General features: G+C 43.8%; 1 protein-coding gene across 1 annotated transcript in view; it reads left to right on the forward strand.

Annotated features, from left to right (window-relative positions):
• LOC135387858 (protein still life, isoform SIF type 1-like) overlaps positions 1-23627 on the forward strand; it is a 166889-nt gene that overhangs the window by 35696 nt on the left and 107566 nt on the right. Inside the window, exons 10-11 of the mRNA XM_064617029.1 lie at positions 14220-14255; positions 19963-20070. Coding sequence (XP_064473099.1) covers positions 14220-14255; positions 19963-20070 — 144 coding nt within the window. The remainder of the gene's footprint in view (positions 1-14219; positions 14256-19962; positions 20071-23627) is intronic.

Here is a 23627-nt window from a genome sequence, read left to right on the forward strand (position 1 = left end):
ACTCAACCTCTCAGCGCTCCCATCTCGACGTATCAGATACGGAGCACGTAAGACACACCCGACGCTCTCTCTCTCTCTCTCTTAAAAAAAAAAAGAAGAGAGGAGGAAACCCTCCTCCCCTTTCGGTTTGCTATCCCCTCTTTTTTCCCACCAGTCCTTGTGTGGCGCCTTTTTCTCTACGTGCATTATCTCTGCATTCCACTCCTCATCTTGCTAGTCCGTTACAGTTTCACTTTGGCAGGGGTCTAAAGCTGTATCGATTAGGTGTCTGCGCCGAGAAATTCCAAGAGCCTTCTTCACAGTAGGTTCGGCTTCCCTGCGTTACTGCGGGAGCCACTGATAGTTCACCTACCATCCGTCAGATGGAGCCACGTGGCGGAAGTAGCGCTGGCGTTGCCGCGTGACGGAAAAAGCGCATTGCGCGTGTCCTTGGCAGCGTGCCAAGTTGGAAGATGAAGGCGTGCATCACTCTGTGTGCAATACTGGGATGCGCAAATTATCGAGTAGTTTCTCCTTTTTTTTTTTTCCTTACAAACAAACAAACAAACATCGAGTAGTATATGGTAGTACGCCGTAGGCTGGAGGCATAAATATCACTCTACCGAGATTATGTGCAATTGACACACAAATTCCAAACCTGTAGCGTGGATTTGATTGTCGCAACTTCACTTACGCAACAAGATGTAGTAAGATTGATGTTGCAGGTACTCAATGCAGTCGGAGCATTGTGTTATCTACACGTGAGACTCTGAAGAAGATTGAGATTAGGTAACTTGCTAAGTGACTACGAGTATGCAGAGTTGCCATTCGAAATCCCGTAATGAAAAACAATCAAGATGCCGGTGTTGCCAAGGGGAGTTGAAAGCAGGAGTGTGTTAAGATATCCTATCCGCGTTTTCGGCTTTTATTTTCTGGTGGGTTCGGCGTAATACGCTTTTCGATGTTTATTTATTTTCACGAAATCGGCGTTTTTCGATGTTTCTCCTGGTGTGTACACGGTTTACCCAACAGTTGTCGGCGAACAGAAATCACGATGTACTAATTTCCGCCGCACGACGCTCATTCAAGATGGCGTTTTACGGCTAAGGAAAAAAAAAAGGAAAAAAAGTAAGTACAAAAAAGTAAAGCAAGTAAAAAAAATAAACGGACATTTTTTCACAACCATCGTATTTCTGTATGATTTTCTGATCAGCTGCATCAAAAACATTGCTGGGCATGTGCAGCAATTTATCTCTGTCATCGTTCCTAGAATGTCCCTCTGTATTCGGTGTTTTTCGGTTAAAACCGAATGAGGGAAAATTTACCCGGCGTATGTTTTTCGGTGTTTTTCGATAAAAGCCGAATGAGGGAAAATTTACCCGGCGTATGTTTTTCGGTGTTTTTCGATTAAAGCCGAATGAGAGAAAATTTACCCGGCGTATGTTTTTCGGTGTTTTTCGATTAAAGCCGAATGAGGGAAAATTTACCCGGCGTATGTTTTTCGGTATTTTTCGATTAAAGCCGAATGAGGGAAAATTTACCCGGCGTATGTTTTTCGGTGTTTTTCGATTAAAACCGAGAACGCAGGACCCTAGATATCCATTAGGACGCATTCTAAAACTCCCTGGCTCTTTTCATTACCAGTGCCACCTGTCACTATTTCGATTGTGCTTATTAGCAGCACTGAAACAAAGAGCTATGAGCACATTGCAAGCGCTTGAACGATATTTTGATTTTTTTTGTGTGTGTGTGTTCGCGCTGTAGTGCAATATAAGTATAAATACTACACTGGTAGTTCGTTTTTAATTTAACTCTAGAGGGTATATTTAACAACGGCCGTGTCATACTTCAAATTTAAAAAGTAGTAGCAATACTAATGTAACTTTTGCATTAATTGCTGCGGAACTTTCCAAACTGGGTACCGTACGAGGCTTAGCAGGGGACACTGGCTATCGAAACTGTTAACAGGTCCGCGACCTTTTTAAAATTCTTCGTGGTTTATCGAGTCAGTATAAATAAAATGAAATTCTCCTTCAATGTTTTGTAATAAAATATAGGCCCTCAAACGTACGATCTTAACTAACGAGCTTTTCATTAATTCGTAAGTTATTAACTCATTTTCTTTCCTTTACAGACGTCTCACTTTTGGGACATCTTATATCGTATCGGTACCCAGCCAGTATCTTATCACAATCTAAGAAAAAAATAAGTCTATCGGAGAGAAATTACAGCTTCTTGTCACCCAAATTTCAATTATAGCCCCCATTTAGTTCCCTGTCTGTGAAATTTATTCCCCCATCACTGCAAAATTTCCCTAAACTTCCTAAAACTTCATAAAATTCCTCGCATTTACTCTCGAAAGGGACTAATGGCTGTAGCAAAAGACCTCTCCCTATTTGTAAACAAATGACGTCATAGCGCTCGACAGCGCCACCAATTTGGTAGAGTTGAACTACGCTCGAAGCTATAGGGACGAACAAGGTTGCGCCCGAAAGCCACGGTCTTGAGGGGATTACGATAGTCCCTGAAATGGACGCGACCTTCAGTCCTACTTTTCTTTCAATAGGAGGCAGCGAACAAGTGCCCATTCGCGGAACCCAGCCCTCCCCTTCTAATTTGTTTCGGTTTCATTCTGTCTACCGACGTCATGATGACGTTTCTCGAGTAGAGGTCCATGCATTTAGTTCCCAATCTGACAAAAATTACTCCCTTTTAGGAGTGCAGTACTTTATCGATGCTCCACAGCACGAACAGTATCCATTCGATAGAATTACTTCTAGTGCCCTCCATAATCGAGCAGGCCCGCATTCCTGTATTCCGATACGAACCCAATCGACATTTCCAACAAGACGCTAGAGGGCACTGCATGCTACGAAATTTCCTTGGAAGGAACCCAGGTCGCTTTCCTTCGTTTCTCGATACTTCCCTTTTGTCCTTACATTGTTCTTTGCAGAGCGATAGATGACGTATTTCACGGAGAAGGAACGGTGGGTCGAAACGGCCAATTTGCCGTCGCGAAGGGGGGCTCTGGTAACGAGGCTTTGTTACCCCGGTGCTCGATTGATGTCACGCGAAGCATCATGGGATAAGAGAATGTCGCGGTGAAAAGGAACATTATTCTCCCTCTTGAAGCGGTGCCTGCCATTGTGGCTCCGTCTGTTCTTTGAATTATGATTTGCAAAATTTCATGCACACATGTGGAGGCGGCTGAGAATCGCTACATTGGGCTGCGTTGGGCGTTATATTGCTTACGTTATCAGGCGGGCATGCGTATGCTCTAACTATACGGAAAAGAAGTATTAGGAATGGCGAGACCATCTGAACTATACCCGAAGTCATACGCAACAATAAAATAAAATAAAAATAAAAAGGTAAATAAAAATAAAATGAATGGCCGCATTTTTTGGCCATTGTGCGAACGAAGGCATGCTGGGTCTAGATGGTGAGCATGTCGTGATTTCAACGTTCGGTGGTTTCGAAGAGCACCTTTACGCCCTTTACGTTGTTCTGATGACGTCAACAGTGTGGTTGTAAACGAAACCACCGCTTGGCAGATTCGGTTTGCGTTCCGCTTAATGTTTTTTCAAATTCAAAATAATTTCGCTGCAACTCGGTTCCCTCAACAGTTGCGCGCAAGCGAAATTGCACCAAATACTAGGTCCCTTTCGCAGGGCGAGCAACTCGGAATGTCGCAGCGGTCACCGAGCTCGCAGGACGGCGTGAAAAAAACATCATTGTCATCGGTTTCGTCCAATCGCAGTGCGACTTCAATCCGCTTCGACTTCCAGTTTGTGATAATTTCATTGTCCCGCGTACTGCCGCTGCAACAACTGACACACGGAAGTTTCGTGACGGAAATTGCGCATGGGAGCCGGTCTTTCTGATTGGGCGCGCTTGGAAGGAGGAGTCACGTGATTGACAGGTTGCCCCTATAGAGTTACAGGAGGAATCGCTCGTGGAGCGATCGGCTATGCAACTCCTGCGTTGCGCAACCAGAACTTCGTCGTTAACACGGTGCAACCTGCAAATTGCATCGTGTGAATCGCCCCCTAACTGGATGACTAATTACCCAAAAAATTATCAATTAACTTTTCAATTAGATGTTTTCGGGAAGATGCGAAACAGCAGAATCGGAGCCAATCATTATTTGAATCCTCCCTCTTCTTTAAAAAAAATATTGAAACAAACACGTACTTTGAGATATAAATCTCTAAACAGTTTTGATATGCAAACCGAAACCAGAACTGCGCAGTCCTCGAGCGTAGACGCGCCATGACCTTCGGGTTATCTGGCCCCAAAAACTGTCTATCTGGGAGGCTATGTTCGCTGTTGATCGAGATAATTAATGCGGCGAGATAAGTAATCGGAACGCGGCTATTGGACAGCGTTGCGCACGGTGCTCCCCTTTGTCCAATAGACGCATTCCGATTATTCTTCTCGACGCAGGAAGTTATCTCTACACTGAATGAACTTAGCCTCCTTGGGGGGACATCAGATAAGCGCACACTCCAATCGATTGAACACGATGGAAGTTGATGTTCTGAGGCTTGTGTGCTGTGTTGTCCTTCCTTCATTGTCCCAGCGTCAGAACATCAATTTTCATTCGTGTTCAACAGATGGCGCTTGCGTCGCCCCGTCGTGTGAATGTGTACGTGAGTGAGAAAACATGTAAGAGTGAAAGGGGGATGAGTGAGGGAAGGAGCGGGTGTGGTTTGTCCCTTCAGTTGACGCACCCTTGGGAGAGCCCTGGACCGGCAATTCGGAAGATGTGGGTTCGAGTCCTACAGCCGGCTAACCTTTTCAGCGACTTCCTTCATTCTTTCATCCTTCTTCCAATCGGTTCCATCGCTGCGAGACACGTCGCACTCCGACGCGAACCTCCGTCGCTCTTTTTGTGCTCCAGAAGTGCGTGGTTTCGGTTTCGGTTTGTTTGCGTAGCAAAATTTGGCAAAGTTATATATCGGAGTACGTTCGCTTCTCAGGGTGGTCAGCAAGGAGGATGGAGATTTGAATAATGAATATGTTCCAATTCTGCTATCACCCATTTCCCAGAACAAAATTAATAATAAAATAAGTTAATTAATGAATTTTTGACTAACTAGTCATCCAGTAGTTATATACATTTGCTGAGAGGATGCCCGCTTGGCCGCATTTAGGTAGCGCTCAAAGTTTTATTTTTTAAAATTCTGTAAAGTATAAAAAAAAACTCATTTCCATCATTACAAAAAAAAAAAAGCATCGACGCAGCTTGTTTGTTCGATTCTGTTTGAGCACCGCGAATCATCTGTGTCGCACACAGCGGCCCACGGATGGAAAATATACGTCATGTAATACAATAATGGAGAGGACAACAGCATCCATTGGTACGCGCCATGGGCCGACTTCAGGGGCAACTGTGCCCACATCCGTCTCGAAAAGTCTACTGCAAAAACTCAAGAATGCTCGGACAGCACCGCTCGTGGGATTTGAACCCACCACCTCGGTGTCATCACCCTCCAGACAGGCATGACCCTATACACTCTAAGAAAAAAAGAGTACTTTCACTCCTTTTGGGGACGAAATGCGTTGCCACAAAAAATAGTCCCTTTCGGGAGTAAATGAATGTCACAGAGTGGAGACTGCATTTCACGCGCTGTTGTAAGACTCCCAAGTACATAATTCGTGTGCATGCATGAAAATACCTTGAAGCAAACCGTCAACCGTGATATATCGAGTGATATAAAATCTTGCGCCATACATAGGGAACAATAATGCGAAGAAAGATGCACTAACTGTTTCTTACTCTGTGTGGCTGGAAAATTGCTACGTTGGCTGAGTTATACAGCCTTATGTCGTTCAAATTGACCAAGGGCACATATTTACGTAGACTGTTGCATTCAGAAGACCATTCGCGAAGTTTATGACAATCTGCAGTCCTGGGGAGTAAATGTCGGGACTAAATGTCGGGTTAGGGGACTAAAATGGGGAGTAATTGGCAGACTAGGGGAGTAGAAGCTGTGATTACTCCCCGTTTTACTCCTTTTTTTATAGGGTGTATGTCTTTCCCTTTCTTTCTTTTTTTATCGTTTTATTTATTTATCTACCTATTGTATCCACTTGGGAAAGAAAGAAAGAACTGCCATTCAACCGTGATTAATGTGAGGCTTATTTCTTTCCCCTTTTAACGATCCGCCATATTGCGAACCCGTCGACACTCGAAGCTGGAAACTCATTAATTATATATTATGAGCAGCCCCTTTTATTAATCCTGGCTAAACAACGGCTTTGCCGCAATACTTATCGGTCACCGAACAATGATAACCAGGATACAACTAAAAAAGAAAACAAAAAGCAAAAGTTTATCGAACAGCTTCCAGATAAAACGGCTCTAAAGATTATTTCCATTGTGAGCGGACGATGCTCGCTAAATGAAGATAAGGCGCGCTAGCTATGCTTCATGTGCTTGTTTACGTTTAACAAGTGGTCTTGTGTGTGTGTGTGTTGTTTAGTTTGATTAACCCCATTCAGGGCGCCTGGATTAAAATCGTTTGATTGCCTTTAAATGGGCGCTTTACATAAAATGGATGATATCGTTTATCTTATCTTATTGACGTAAGATTTTTGTGTGTCATCGCCTCGTACTTTTTATGATCGCATAATGGAGTCCCGAGTCAACGTAGTATGTAAGGGCGTTCTATTTTATTGGGTACAAGGGTACCTAAGGGTACACGATTACCAGGGTACATTGGTTTAGTGCTGCCGTGACGTGTCGTGACGCCACGCTTCCGTGAGATGCCAATTAGCTGGTGTCGTAGGCTGATGCTTTTGTCGTTTTGGAGCCTATACATGAGTGAGTTATTAGCTCCTTTCGGGACTAAATACATGCAAGTTCCTGCCAAGTTGCAGAACTATTTGCAGTGCTGGAGAGTAAATTTGAAGTTCAGAGGAGTAAAATGAAGAGTAATTTCAATTAAAAGGAGTAAAAGCTGTAAATACTCCCAATTTACTTCGGTTTTTCCTAAGAGTATGTTGGAGTTGGGTTGTAAACATTTTTTTTTTCTTTCGTTCCTCAACAAACCCGTGACAGCTGTCAGTCGGCTTCAATTTCTGGATGGTGATAGTGTGGTAAAAAAAGTGTTGTGATAAAAAAAATGAGAATAAAAAATTCAATTTCTGGAGATGATCGGATTCTATTCATTCGTATTTTTATTATTATTTCAAGTATTTTCATGCATGCACGAGAATTATGTACCTGGGACTCTTACAACAGCGCTTGAAATGCAGTCTCCACTCTGTAACATTCATTTACTCCCGAAAGGGGCTATTTTTTGTGGCAATGCATTTAGTCCCCAAAAGAAGTAAAAGTACTCATTTTTTTTCTTAGAGTGTATATATGATTCGTGTTACCATCACGAGACGATTGTATCTAAAAAGCTTCGCGAATAAATTGGCAGATGGAGGGATCACAGCCGGGAGAGGCTTAGTACGCGTCCGTGGCCTACTTCATGATGACCTATATGTAACGGTATCCGTTCTGTAAAGTCTCCCACACATCCCGGACAAAAATCGTCAGAGAGCACGCGCGGTGGCAAGGCTTGGTCTCGCACCACTTCGCGCCTTTAGCATGGCCTTGAAAGTATACCGACTGATGCTGTATCCACTCAGCCATGCCGATGGCTCGTAGAGGAATACACTACTTCAAGCATCCGCAAAGTGGTTATCGCTGTCAAAGACTCGAAGCGACTGCCTCGTACCATCACGAGGTTTCCGATGTTGTGGCCAAACCGCTCTCATGAGTGGAAGATACGGGAAGCTCCAAATGGACTTGAGCCATTTCTCTTTCCTAACGTAACTACCAAAATCGCGCAGCAATATCGAAGAAAGCAGCCTTGCACGACGACACATTATATATATAGTTGTGATATATATATATATATATATATATATATATATATGTGAGATATATAGATATATACAGATATATAGGTCAAAGAGGTAAATATATCAGACGGCTACGAAGTTGAATAAAAGTGAAATAATAAGGCGTGGACTACAGATTACAGAAACGTTAACAAAAACTAATTTATTTAATGGGTAATTTAACACATAGATTAAGAAAAGAATGGTCGACGTTTCGACAGTGGCACTGTCTTCATCAGGACAAAAAAGTCCTTTTTTGTCCTCACGAAGACAGTGCCACTGTCGAAATGTCGACCATTCTTTTTTTAATCTATGTGTTAAATTACCCATTAAATAAATTAGTTTTTATTAACGTTCCTGTAATCTGTAGTCCACTTCTTATTATTTCATTTATATATATATATATATATATATATATATATATATATATATATATGAGAGAGAGAGAGAGAGATAAAGGGAGAAAGAAAGGAACATTTATCGGAGCCCACCCTCTGTCCTCTTATCACAGACGCAAGAAATATGGAGGTCAACTGCTTCATCTTTTTCGAGGCTTCCCGATAAACTTGACGTGGAAAGAAAGTTCTCTGACAACACTGACGCGAGGAGATGTCGCGACCAAAATATAATATATATACATAGTAGGACATGTCACGCTTTTCGAGTTTCTCCTTGTCCAGTATGACAAGCTGACGGGAAAACGACAGAGGGGATAAAAAAAAAAGATCAAAAGAGAAAAAAACATAAAGCGGATATCTCCGCCTCTACAGTACGAAGATAAAGAAAAATAGCGTTGGACGATTGCTCGCTACATAATGTATTGCTATATTTGAGTCAATTCCATCTTCTCCGTAATAATTTATTTTTCGATCCCGGCGGTGGAATGTTGTCTTCAGATTAGATGAAGCAGTTCATCCGGTCTTCGATTTAGTGTGCTTTGTTAGTTTGTTCTTCCGAACGTGTCCCACGCTGAAGCTGTCACGGAGGAAGCGTTTCATCATCATTTTTGTCTTTCGGGCGTGTCTAGGATTGGCTTTTTTTTTTTTTTTATATATATCGATCATTACCGTTGTTTCGCGGAACACGCTGGCAGTCTAGAAGATTTCTTTTGACAGTCAATTTAGTGTTGACGCTATCTCCATTTGGTCTAGGAAATCCTCGGTTGTAATTCTGTTATGTTTCGCACGCAATGCATTATGAAGTTTGTGCCTGCCCAGTGTGTCATGAATATTTACATCTAACCGCCACTTTCAAACCGCGAGCCACTGACGAAAACTGCCAGAGAGGGTTAGACGGGAAATAAGCTATAATCCTAGCGTATTCATAGTCATATGTCATGATGCACTGTATTCTTTGATGTCACAGTTCCCTTTTTTGAGTAGTAGCGCTCTGCAAAAACTGATTTTTAAAAAAAATCTCACTCTTGTAAACGACACTTCAGTGCAGTGAGATTTAGCGCTGTGGTGACGTTGTGACGCGGCGTGCGATTGTTTGTGTTTGTGAAGTCAACAGAGAACGAGAAAAAGAGTTGTTAGGTGCAGTACCTGAGGATACATATTTCTTCGATATCATGAAATGCTGATCTGAACTTTAATTTAATCCTGACAAAATTGCTATTATTAATAAACGCTTCCTCTTCGCTTGGATAATTTGTACACGCTTTTTTTTTTTCATCGTTAACTGCGTACGAACGTTTAGCACAATGTAGTTCAAAGTTATGGTCCTGTAAAGTGAGCTTTGCAATCAAGCAGAGGAGTGGTGCAGTGAAGCCTACTGGGAGGTTGCGCTATATTGATGTAATGCAACATTAGGCGCTTGTAAAAGTCCCTTGGTGAACGCAAACGGGAATATTGCAGTGAAGCCTATTTAGAGTACGCCTGGGAAGTCGCAAATGTTGAACATAAGTAGAGGAGGCCAGCAAGCTGGTGTATACGATTGGACGGAATCATCTCCTTGAGTCCAGACTTGTGCGTAACGCGTTACTAGTAATTGCGTTACTTGTAATCAATTACTTTTTTGAGTAATTTTTCGAGTAATCAGTTACTTTACTGTCAGAGTAATTTTTCCAGTAATGAATTACTTTTCTGAGTAATCGATTACTCAGTAATTGATTACTTTTCCGGCAGAGATTAGCTTATCTTTCAGATGTTCTGCCCGAAGTCAAGCCCCTGGTGCCAGGCTGTTCTACTACAGAGAGCGGAGGTTGTAATAACGTTGTAATTGTAATATCGTTCTGGAATTCAGAGTCTCTCTCCTTAATCTCTTCCTACACTAGCGTGTCATGGTACCTGAAGCTTTGGAGGTTTAGTGAGTCACGGGGAAATTCCACGCAGTGCTCTTCCACAATCGGGTCTTCGTTTTCCGGGGCGATAAATACAGTAGACGTACAGATCTCCTTGTCTACGTGTTTTTGTTTGTCTTGTTACTTGAGCTGTTCCGCTGTTGAACCTTTTCCTTTTCTTTTTTCTTTTTTTTTTCTGAGGCACAACAAAGACGGTTATAATTTGCGTGATTGCAGAGTAACGACCGAAGTAACGCGTTTCTTTTCTACTCGTTACTCAATTACATTTGAAGTCGAGTAATTAGTAATGGTAATCAATTGCTTTTTCCACAGAAGTAACTGTAACTGTAATCAATTACTTTTTTCGAGTAACGGGCACAAGTCTGACTTGAGTCTGAGGAGCAGTGAAGGGGGGAACTAGACAGGACGGACACGGGACAAGAACCGACAACGACGACTCGCTGGATTTGAGTCGTCGTTGTTGGTTCTTGTCTCGTGTCCGTCCTGTCTAGTTCCCCCGTTCGCTGCTCCTCAGACTCAAGGAGATGATTCCGTCCAATCACAAATGTTTCCGCGCGTAGAGGGTGGCAGAAGTGCGGTGAAGCCGACTCAACAACCGTAGCTTTTGAGTAATCAGGAATGGGCATAAATAATTTGTTCATGTACACTCTTAAAAATGAACTTCACAGCATAGCACGCTCCTAGCAAACCATAATCTCGAATGATATCGTTATCTTCCCTGATTTGTTGAAAACGGGAGGCGGACGCCTTTTTGTGACACTTATGCTGTTCATAATTGTCACAAAAAAGGCGTACGCCTCCCGATTTCAACAAATCAGGGCAGATAACGATATCATTCGGGATTATGGTTGGCTAGGAGCGTGCTATGCGGTGAAGTTCATTTTTAAGAGTGTACGCATCTAAATATTAATACAAAATACCTTTTTCAGTGCGTATTTAAATGACGGCGTAAATACATTGTAACGAGTCTATTTAGATACCCTAAGTACATTTATAAATACATTGAATTAATGAGCAAATAATTAGGATCAGCCTAGATCAAATTATCGTTTTTATTAGTATAGCCTAGCAGGCAGTTACAGAGTTACAGCGTTTCCTCAACGTGGTGATTTTAATGATTAAATTCAATAATTCAGATGTGCGTGCATCTCCTAACGAGTAACGAGTCTCTCCGCAGGAGCTAAAAAACAAATCTAATAAAACATTAATGAAGTAATACAGCGTTATAAAGCCGGTAATAAAGCGTTAAACTTAATAAGCGCGTTGTGCACATCAGGGAAGTCCTGTAACATTGCTATGTCTTACAAAGATTTCGGAGCCTTGAGGTGAGCGCCGGCGTTATCAGACGGCAATCCTCCGGTGCGACGTGCATTAAAATTTCAAGCTATCGGTAATCGCTGGCTGCTCAACATTTGTGTCTTCCTCCATAAGCATGCACTCTTAAAAATGAACTTCATCGCATAGCACGCTCATTGCCAACCATCATCTCGAATGATATCGTTCACGCCTCTGATTTGTTGAAAACTGGGGCCCGTACACCTTTTTTGTGACAATTATGAACAGCATAAGTGTCACAAAAAAGGCGTACGCCCCCCGTTTTCAACAAATCAGGGCAGATAACGATATCATTCGAGATGATGGCTGGCTAGGAGCGTGCTATGCGGTGAAGCTCGTTTTTAAGAGTGCAAGTCTTGCTTCTCCGCAACTCGCAGCAGGAGCTCTAGAGTCAGTTTTCTTCACAACTCTTAGTACTTACCGTTTCTTTCGGGACCCGCCTCATTTTTAAGAAGGGGAAGAACAACTTAGGATAGCCATTACAATCTTTCCGCACTCTCTTTCGGTGTGTGATTACTAGAGAGCGGATTTCTAGCACTAACAGAGGGCGCTTTTGACCGCGTTGCACGCAGTATGCCAATCATCGTCGCTGATGATATCGCTCTGACTCCCGATAAGCTGAGAAAGGGGGCGGACACCTTTTTTTATGTATCAACTTTCCTTCCAATCGGAAAATAAAATGGTACGATTCTGAAGGTTGGTTGGCCTAAACGGTTTATGCGACGAAGAGCGCTACGTGTTAATTAGCTGTTAGTTAGCTGTTAATTAATGCCTAAAAATCCGCTCTCTACACTGTTAAAATAGGTGGTGCTGGCGGTGGCGTAAACCAGCTTGCCGTTGTTGGCCTCACGAATGTGGGCTGCGTCACGACTGTAGTCAGGATGAGATGATATGGTTTGATAACAGATGAAGGAATAATGACGGCCGAAAGGTACGATAGAAGTTAAAATAGAACTTCACCACATAGCACGCTCCTAGCCAACCACCATTCCGAATGATATATCATTCTGTGTCAACGATTCGTTCAAAACAGGGGGAGCAGCCTATCTGGGACATCCAGATAGGCGCCTCCTCCCATTTTCGGCAAATAAGGACCCAGCATGATGTCATTCGGAAGGTTGGTTGGCTAGGAGCGTGCTATGTGGTGAAGTTCTATTTTAACAGTGTAGTGATTACCGCTGGGAGGGGAGATTGTAAGTCTAGTGCTGATCTCACAGCAAGGAAGCTATGACGAGACACGTATTTTCAAACATAAGAGCCGAAAGCAGAGAAAACACCCCAGGGATTGAGGCCAGGATTCGATGCCAGGTCACCTCCCTGCCATGGCGTGGAAAACTTATCTTAGCTATATAGCGAGCCACGGGAGCTGGTATCTTTCCTCAAGTAACGCTGGAGCAACTCAGGTGCACATGAAGCGAGACTCTAAGCAAGGTCTCGGCCACGACGGTATCACTCTTAAATATGAACTTCACCGCATAACACACTCCTAACCAACCATCATCCCGAATGACAACGTTCTCGCCCCTGATTAGTTGAAAACGGGAGGCGGAGCCTATTTTGTGGTCATTATGCACGGCACAGAATAGGCTCCGCCTCCCGTTTTCAACAAATCAGGGGCGAGAACATTGTCATTCGGGATGGTGGCTGGCTAGGAGCGTGTTATGCGGTGAAGTTCATTTCTAAGAGTGTAATTACAGCTGGGAAATTTTGAAACATGTGAGCATTCGGTGTATTTACACGTATTTACGAAGTAGTTAAGCAAATAAAGCACCTTCAAAACTGTATTTAAATGTAAATACAGATTTCTATATTGCATTGAAATGCAAACAATATACAGAAGCCGACACTGAAGATTTTTGTTGAAGTTTAATTTGTACAAGCTTTCGCGTGCACTCTTAGAAATGAACTTCACCGCATAACACGCCCCTAGCCAACCATCATCCCGAATGACAACGTTCTCGCCCCTGATTTGTTGAAAACGGGAGGCGGAGCCTATTCTGTGCCGTACATAATGACCACAAAATAGGCTCCGCCTCCCGTATTCAACAAATCTAGGGCGAGAACGTTGTCATTCGGGACGATAGTTGGCTAGGAGCGTGCTGTGTGGTGAAGTTCATTTTTAAGAGTGTGGAGGTCCACGCTTCCTCAGGTACCTGGTGACTTGACTCCCCTCGTCGTATACGCTTCCACTGAAATGCAAGAAAGAAATACACGCGTTAATATTTTAAATTACGTTTTAGATACAATATATTTGAATACTTCCCTTCGCTGGGAGGAATGCAGCGTTATAGGCGCCTTAGGTAGAGGAGCTTTCGCTGATAAACGTAAGAGTACTGCTTCGAGACCTCTTAGTGATGTTAGCTTAATAGGGTTCTACTGTTAGCATGTTAGCGCAGCCTGTTACACTCTTAAAAATGAACTTCATCACATAGCACGCTCCTAGCCAACCATCATCCCGAATGACAACGTTCTCGCCCCTGATTTGCTGAAAACGGGAGGAGGAGCCTATTTTGTGCCATTATGCACGGCACAAAATAGGCTCCTCCTCCCGTTTTCAACAAATCAGGGGCGAGAACGTTGTCATTCGGGATGATGGTTGGCTAGGAGAGTGCTATGTGGTGAAGTTCATTTTTAAGAGTGTAGTGAAAAACGCTGATAACAACTAACTAATCGATATCCGTGTACTTTTTCTTTGCCCTCTCAGCGCCCGTCTACCGCATCAAGGAGGACGCAAATAAAGGTGCGTTCTGTTTTGAATGCTCTTTCAATTCGGAATGCGCTGTCCCCAATACATACGTAAATACAGGGTGTTTCTTTTTATTCGTTACAAATTATTTTATAAAAAAAAAAGCTGTGAGAGTCGCCGATGTCCTTTTGGCAGGCGGGTTATATACGGAACATCCTGTACACTCTTAAAAATGAACTTCACCTCATAGCATGCTCCTAGCCAACCATAATCTCGAATGATATCGTTATCTGACCTGATTTGTGTAAAACGGGAGGCGTACGCCTTTTTTGTGACAATTATGAACAGCATAAGTGTCACAAAAAGGCGTACGCCTCCCGTTTTCAACAAATCAGAGCAGATAATGATATCATTCGAGATGATGGTTGGCTAACAGCGTGCTGTGCGGTGAAGTTCATTTTTAAGAGTGTAGGACAGCATATATGCTACTATACTGGGCGACTATTTAGCTATATAATTAATTAACTTATTAATTAGATGTTTTCCTTGGAAATGCGAGAGGGCAGAATCGACGACTTCATAAGATCCCAGAGAGCTTATAGCGCCGCTTTGAACTATGGGAACTTGCTTATCAGAAAGGAGGAGAAGGCCTCCAAACTGTTTCGATTTCTCCTTTCTCGCCCCATTGTCCGCGAGGTCTCAGGGTCAGCGAAAACGAAACGTGAAAGTCTGTTCTCGCTTCCTCGTGAGAGTAATCTCCCAGGAAGCAACGCGTGCGCAAGGAGCACTGGGATTTCCTGAAAACGTCTACAGTGAAGCCTCGTTATTATGACCATGGTCGTTCCCGAAAATTTTGGTTATAATGCGGAATTGTCATATTAACGGGGCGATTTGCAGAGGTTTCTCTGCATTGTTCCCCGGGAGTATGGTCTTATAAAGCGCGTATGTCAGATTATCGGGGGTCATATTAACGAGGGTTCATTGTATTCGAGCCAGTCATATATTCAAATCCGTCGTCCGTATTAAGCACCCTGAGAAGCGAACGTACTTTGAGATATAGATTGCCAAATTTCGCTATGTAAATGAGTCGAAACCAGAACTACGCATTTCTCGAGCGCAGAAACAACGACATGATCTCCGCCTTATCTGTGGTGGAGAGCGGTCTATCTGGCCTATAGAGTCACCAAATAGGGGTACAGAGTATTGCATTCCTTTTCCGCGCCGGAGCCGCCATTCTGTGCCCGCGATTGGGCCGATCGTGTCACGTGATTTCTCCTTCCAAGAACTCTCGGAGTGTGCCCCCCATGTTGAGTCCCTTCCATCCAAAACCGGTTTCCTAGGTTGCGAGCTGGCTCGACTGCGCGCTGTTCTCCATCAGAGAAGTGGGAGAATGGCGTCCCGTTGCTAGGCGACGCAGCCGCGCCTGACACAAGATGGCGGGCGCGGCCGTCGCCTTGGCTGAGTGTCGCTACTCTGCTCCCTATTTAGTGACTCTATAATCTGGCCAATCGCTCCAAAGCACGTGATCCTGTTACGTGGAATGTCTGTCGCTCTTTCTTCGCTCGAGTAGTGCATGATTCTGCTTTCAGTTCATTGCATAGCAAAATTTGGCAACTTATATTTCAAAGTACTTTCGCTTCAAAGGGCGTTCAACAAGTACGATGGAATCGAACGATGACTGACTCCAATTCTGCTATCACGCATTTCCCGGAAAACATCTAATTAATAAGTTCGTTAATGCATTCTGGCTAATTAGACATCCAGTTGTTGCGTATAGTGCATAACAGTTCCATCCAGTGCATCCAGTGTCCTACAGGATGTCAGCCTGGCCGCATAACCCGCTTGCCAAGAAGGCGTCAGCGCTGCTCACAGCTATTCTTTTTTTAAATAAAACACATGTCTAGTAAATAAGGACACCCTGTATATATTTATTATTTATTTATTTATTCATACTACTGGCTTACAAGTAAGCCTAAGTAGGGTGGGATACATACACTTAAGGTAAACACACAAGGTCAACAAAAAAGAGATAACAGAGGACATTACTTCAGAACTGTCGCTATCAGTTTACAGAAATTCTCAACCGTAGGACTATTCAATTATTGTGGAGCCAAAGAAACGAAAGAATGAGCGTGAGCATTATTAGGATGATAATGATCTTCTTCCCCCGGTGATAGGTCAGGGGATTCACCGCAGTAACTTCATTAATTAATAACAATTAGTCCGTATACTGCCTAATTATTTTCATGTGACAGCGTACCTTCACTTTCTTAAAATATAAGTAAACTAAGGAAGCGTCACCGGAACAATAAGGCTTTCAGTTGCAGATAATAATGATAAGAACAAGAAGATAAATGAAGACGTAATTGACGACAAGGTTACGGTGTGTACTGTCATCAAGGTATGGTACCCATCAACCCGAATTAATGGAAAGCATAAAACGAAAAACATTTACGAAGAAGCCGTTTCTGCAACATCGGACTTCTGACGCGCAAACCATTACAAACACCTACACTTACATTACACTTAAAAACAACAACAACAATGATGTTTTTGGTAGTTCTGCTTTCCTCGTGACGATCAAAAGGGACGGGTGTTTTCTACATCATACTAGATCCTTATGAGAATGTGCTTTTCAGCCACCTGTTTTTCAACGCGAGTACGCCTCTGCAAGACGCCACCTATGGCAGGCTCCGCAAACGTTTCCCAGAACTGCCGCATGAGGCCACCACCAGCTCTCCGTTTTTCTTTTGCTTCGTCACACGCGAGCTGTTATGCGTTCTTGTTATAAACTCCGTTATAAACATTTTTGAACCATGGTTGTCAAGTTTAGCAGCTCTCAAACCATCCGCATCGCGGCAGTATATACCTGGCGGACTGTTTGTACCGCGCTCAGGCGGAGAGAGATCTCTCAACGCAAGGAGTGGCTTTCCTCGCTGCGCAGCACGGAGAAGCAGACGTGATTTAATCATAAAATCACCATTTTGTCCACTTTACAATATCTGGCAGCGTTGCCAACCCGGTGAACCGAAATATAGCCGTCTGGGTGCCGAAAAGTAGCCAAAAGTAGCCATACGTAACATCGCGGTCACCAAAGTCGCCATCATGCCACGAATACACTTTGTATTTTGTTTTACAACTACGTTAAAGACAGGGGCAGAATTAAGGGGGGGAGGATGTCCTGACCCCCCCTCAATTCCAGACTTGAACATAGGGTTCAATGGACCAATCCCAGCATGCACCTGGCACTTCTCCATAGCGAACCCCCCCCCCCCCCCCCCCCACACACACACCGGAAAAATTCTAGATCCGCCCCTGGTTAGAGACACTACTGAACGCATTGACTATGTAGCAAATGTTCTCTCCAAGCGCTGCCTTGGAGGTACCGCTCTCCTGGCGTGACGTCATCACATCAATGTGACGTAGCGTTAGCATAGCGAGCAGCCACGAGGTCTCATTTCCGATTGAAAATCTGTGAACACCGCTCGGCGCTGCTCGTGGCTGACGCGGTACGTCACAGAATGACGTCGACACCACTCCCTCGCTCACTTACGGCCTCTTTGAAGGTGTTGAGGGTGTTTTAGAGGTCGTTGTTTCCCTCAAAGACATCTCTCTCCCTCGTACTAGAGGTCAGCTGCGATGATCGTTCTTCGGCAAAAACCACACCTTATCTGTTCCACAATCTTGCCGAAGCGAAAAAGAAAAAGAAAAAGAAAAAAAGAAGAACCCGAGAAATTTGTGAAAGGGGCTGCCAGTGCTTCTTTAACACAAGCGAGAGGGGGGGGGGGCGGAGACAATACTGTTGGGAAAATTCCCTTTCTAATATGCAAATGCCTGCTCTGTGCGTTTATATCATTCCCAGGTTCACACCTGTCCCCCCCCCCCCCCCCCCGCTGTTCCGTCAGCTTCATTCCCAAGCATTCTTTCCCAAGGAGTTCTCGCACAATGAGATTCAGCATTCTTGAAAGGAATGACTCCGGCTAAGCTCGTGAATACGCCAGGCCCTGCAATTGGCTAGCATATCTTTCGCAGTCGGGGAATTTAATCTATGTTGCTATGGAGCCTGAAATTGGTTTGAAATGAAGCCTCGCTAGAATCTGACGCTATACCATGGCTAAACTTTGCAGGCCCAATCAGATGTCTGGAACACCAATTTGGTTACATAAAACGGTGACTGGGGTCGTCGCTTTTCGATGAAAATCGGATCGTAGACCGTTATACGTAAAAACGCTGTAACATCTGCTCCCACTCGGGTTGTATCGGGTTAAAAGGAAAGAATATTCCGGCTACTGGCCCACTACTGGCTATGTTGTCTGGGGATTTCCTCGGTTTTCCGGCAGATTTTTCGACACTGATATCGGGGCCTGTGAAGTCCGCCCAGGACCCATTATAATCCCATTTGTTGCCCGGTACTTCCCGCTGTCCTCTTTCCTTTGTCCATATCTGTACACGAAGCCTCCTCTCTCATTGCGTTTCTTCCTTTTTCTCTCTCTCTCTCCTTGCGATTACTATGACGTAACCCACGCTTGTGACGTCATGGCCTCAGCCATTCGTCAAACACGCCATTTAGTCTAGTGCGACTGATTATTTTCAATTATTATATGAGCATTATTATTTCAATTATTATATTGCTATTGTAATAGATAACGTGTATTGCCTTTTTTGTCTCGTATGTTGCGCTTGTGGACGTTAATTTCTCCTGTGTGATCCAATAAGAATCCACGACTTTATATACGTCGCCACTGGATCAATTGAGGAAATCTCACCTTGTTAGAGACAAATTTTTGCGGAGCTCTATGCTGTGCGCAAACTGCCGTACCGGCACAGGAACTGCGGGCACACCATCGAAAGCTAATAAGTAATAACACAAATTACTTCAAACTTCCGTTAGTGTTTCAAGTTTCGTTGTGTGCTCGAATGGGTCGTGGGAAATAAAAAGCGTAATACAATATGTCTTTAAACAGTCCTTCTTCTGTGAGACAATCCCACTATGGAATTTACTGCCGCGTGAAGTTGTGTCTGCCCAAAACGGCTCCGTCTTTTTATCTAAATTGAGATCCATGCGAGATTAGTGTGTTTTCTTCATTCTGTCCACGATTTCTGTATTCCTTTTTTTTTTCGTGATGTATATCCCCATTCCCCTGCTCTAATGCCCCCCGGCGCTGCAGGGTATTTTGCAATAAATAAATAAATAAATAATCACGACTACTATATTCACGACTGCAAAGCAAAACCAAATGATGCTTACGTTCTGCAGTTAAGTTGGTGCGTTTGGGGCTTGCATACTTTGCTATTGGTGGGGGGGGGGGGGGGGGGGCTGCGTTAATAATATGTATTGTAGCGATGTTGTAACGTAAACGCCTCATACCTCTTTCGCACTCATTGGGGAAGGTGCTTAAACGGGGAATACTGTAAACATATTTTTATTCGCGATGTATTAATTTTCGCGAATTACGCGACCGCTACAAAATCCTGAAAAAAAAATTGTATTCGCAAACACAGCTTAACGTTTATCCTGCGAAAGGAAACTGCCCTGGAATCGCGAAATTAAATACTCGCGAATAACTTCGCAAATGACTGAATGCGGGATCCGCAAAAGTTAATACATCGTGAATAAAAATACGTTTACAGGTATTTCCCTCTGGTTCTTGCACCTTTACGCGTCCTTTGTAAATTGTATCGTGATTTTGCGAATAAATCGAATGAAATGAAGTCACTAAACATGGCGCGTTTTTCTTTTTCTTTTGTCTCGTCTATATAGTGGCCCTCATGCGAGAGGTTCATGTGGAACTGGAGGCCATTCGTAAGGAGGAACAAGCTCTCAAGACGCAGCCCAGTCTACAAGGGTTCCGTGGACTCTTGGAGCAGCGTAAGTGTTCTTAGCTTTTTTTTCCCCTTTATTCCTTCGTCGTTACCACCAGGAAACAACTGAAGCTATCCGTGTATTCACACGAGCGACATACTCTCGGAAGATTGTAGCGGAAGAAAAAGCGAAAATATTGCTTACAGAGCGTATTGCGCATTTAGCAGACGACACTTAGCAGACGACGCCGTCAGCGTCTTTTCCTGTCGTCTGCTACAGAATATCCTGGGCCACATCCGCAGGATATTCCGTAGCAGACGACAGAAAAAGACGCTGACGGCGTCGTCTGCTAAATGCGCAATTCGCTCTGTGCTGTGGCTGTGGCCCAATATATTCCCCATGGTTATAGCAGTGTACGTGTCACGTGACAGCAGAAAGCTATGACGTTTTTCGCATCTTTCGCTTCTGGGGAAATGTCGCTCGTGTGAGTACACGATATGAGCCGTATTCAGACGTAGACGGATGGGGTAATATAACAACAAGCAGGAGTGAGAGGCATAGGGAGAGGGTTATTGTACGTCCTGGGTCGACTTCAGGGGTAAAACGTGCCTACGCCCGGTCGTCTGGAACGTAAAGCCCAGGGTGTTCATGAAGGAGCACAGCCGGTGGTGGTATTCGACCTTCAGCGTAACCTTGGAGCTATGACCAAGGAACGTACGGCACTGGAACATATTTCATATCCTGTGTGTTTCCTGTTTGCTGTATTTTCGCAGCACCCCTCGTACGTCATGAAATCGCGACACCATAGTTTATGCTCTGAGCGAAGGTTGCAAAATTTATGGACAAAGGGAAACAGCCACTTATTATCAGAGTCAACGTTACAGTCAACTACTTATTTTGTAAGTAGTTTCGCAAGTTAGTTCGCCGGTTCATAGTCGCCGCGGTGTAGAATGACCTCTCCAGTATGATGTATAATAGCCACTGTTTCTTAGTTACTGGCTTACAATGCCATTAGTTTGTTGCCTGCGTCCTAGTAAGTCAATGAGTCACGCATTCGTTAAGACATAGTCGGGGGTTTACTTGTAGTCAGTGGCCTTGCGTTCCCGACTGACTGGCGCTTGTCTACTGGAAGTCTTTAACTTATAGGTTAGGGCTCCGCGTTTTCGGTTTTAACCGAAAAACGCCGAATACAAATGAATGTCCCGGGAGAGACTACGGCGATTAATCGCTGCAAACGTCAAATTTAAGGTGTGCAGCAGACAAGAATATGGCCAAGTACGTCTGCGTCTATCACAATAAGCTTAATTAAATGACCTTTTGCTTTCACGATTTAAGCACCATCACTTCTTAAGTACGGTGGGGTTTCTTTTGTTTTCCTTCCCTCTTCATCCTCTAATGTAAACCCTTTTTGGAGTGGGGTAGGGCCCTGCACTCAACGCAGGGAAACATCCAATCATCATCATCATCATCTATTCATCTATGTTGTTGTTGTTCGATGTGGAGCAATAAAGTGTTCCTTTTGTGCTGTCTCACAGGGGCTAATTTTGTATATTCGCCGATAACTGCATGGTAAACCATGTATACGCCACAAAAATCACCGAAAAACGCCGATTTCGCGAAAATAAATAAACGTCGAAAAACATACGCAGAATCCACCCAAAAATTTAAGCCGAAAGCGCGGAACCCTACTGATAGTCTAATTAATTAGGGTTACTTCATTACACTGACATACGCATATACTGAAGGGATTTAGAAAGATGTTGAATATGTGGACTGACGTCCTGTCTGCCGCTGGTAGCGCCCCCTTGCGGTATTACGCACTAACGGGGAACTGCGCGCTCACTGAATGAATAGTGACACCAACAGACGTTCATCTGGGGTTCGGCACAAGGGTGCTCCCACGTACAGAGGATCTTTTCAAACGAAGGCAAATCAATTAAGTTCCTCTCATCGTCGCTTTGGAAACTCGTCGGATTTCACCCCCTGTGCAGATGAAATTGATATGACGCAGCTAAGTGTTGAGGCCTTGATTAAAACGCTCTAATGAATTAGACTTTCTTCTAAAAAAAATCTACAGGTGTTATTGAGCTGCGCATAGACAAGCGCGATTTGCGAAATTGGAATCTGTATTGTTCTAAAGGGCTCAGCCGGGTGCAGTTAATCCCCGGGTCTGCTTTGAACGACAATCTTGTTGTCTTTTATTTCGGGGCAAGTTCGCGTCGCAGTCCCATAACATAATATTACAACAACGTGAAACTGTCTCGCGAGAATGGTGATGTGATTAAAAAAAAAGGGGGGGGGGTGAGGAATACCCACAGTTTGCGCATAACAGACCTCTGCCTGTTTGTAAACAAATGACGTCATAGTGTTCGAGAGCGCCACCAATTTGGTAGAGCTGAACTACGCTCGCAAGCTAGGGGGCAAACAAAGTCGCGCCCGAAAGCCACGGTCTTGAGGGGATTACGATGGTGCCTCAAAGAGACGCCAGCGATCCTACACTCTTAAAAATGAACTTCACCACATAGCACGCTCCTAGCCAACCATCATCCCGAATGACAACGTTCTCGCCCCTGATTTTGTGAAAACGGGAGGAGGAGCCTATTTTGTGTCCATTATGCACGGCACAAAATAGGCTCCTCCTCCAGTTTTCAACCAATCTAGGGCGAGAACGTTGTCATTCGGGATGATCGTTGGCTAGAAGCGTGCTATGTGGTGAAGTTCATTTTTAAGAGTGTACTTTTCTTTCAAAAGGAGGCAGCGAAGAGGTGCCCATTCGTGGAACCCAGCCCTCACTTTCGATTTGTGTCGGTTTCAGTCTGTCTACCAATGTCACGATGACGTTTATCCTGTAGAGGTCTGGTACCTGGAAAAAGCCAAAATTAACGTTACTAGCAGAAAAGAAAGCACCTAACTTTTTTTGCTTAGATTTACGTACAGTCGTAGCCTGTCGACTAACTAAGGGTACAACGTTCCGGACCTTAATCGGCACCAGAGGATGTCCCTCTTCATAACTCGAGTTGACTGCATTGTGATCACGTGATTTGCGCGAGAAATATTGGCTGATATGCGATCCTACGTTTCTGCTAATGACATGCTGAGCGTTTGCAACACAGAAGGAGCACGAGATAACACAGCCGAGTCAATTGGTCAATCAATCCGATCACATCAAGTAGCAGGCTGCGTTGTATCGTGACTGCTATTGTTCCAACAACAACAGATGAATTAATGAATAAATTAATGACGATGAATGAGGAAATTCACAACATGAAGTGCGGCCCACTATCCCAAAGCAGAATGGGAGGGGATGTGTCCTGATGATGAGGTGATGGGCTACGCTGAATAGAGGTCGATAATCAGTGGAGTGGGGTCTATTGTTCCAGCGATCGATGTACTAATCTAGAAGTGATATTTTCTTATTATTTTTTGCCAAACTCGTTCTAAAAGCTGTCACATAATAATATACTTTTATCTTTTTTATTTATATTTAATATATTTTATTTATTAGAATATTTAATATATTTTATTATCGTTTCCCTCGATACTCTAGCACGCAGTAAATGCGTGCGTCATGTAACGTAACCCACATATATCAAAGTGCCGCAGCCGCACTTGCATTTTTCGTC

Source organism: Ornithodoros turicata, chromosome 3, assembly GCF_037126465.1.
Source record: "Ornithodoros turicata isolate Travis chromosome 3, ASM3712646v1, whole genome shotgun sequence".
Taxonomy (NCBI): domain Eukaryota; kingdom Metazoa; phylum Arthropoda; class Arachnida; order Ixodida; family Argasidae; genus Ornithodoros; species Ornithodoros turicata.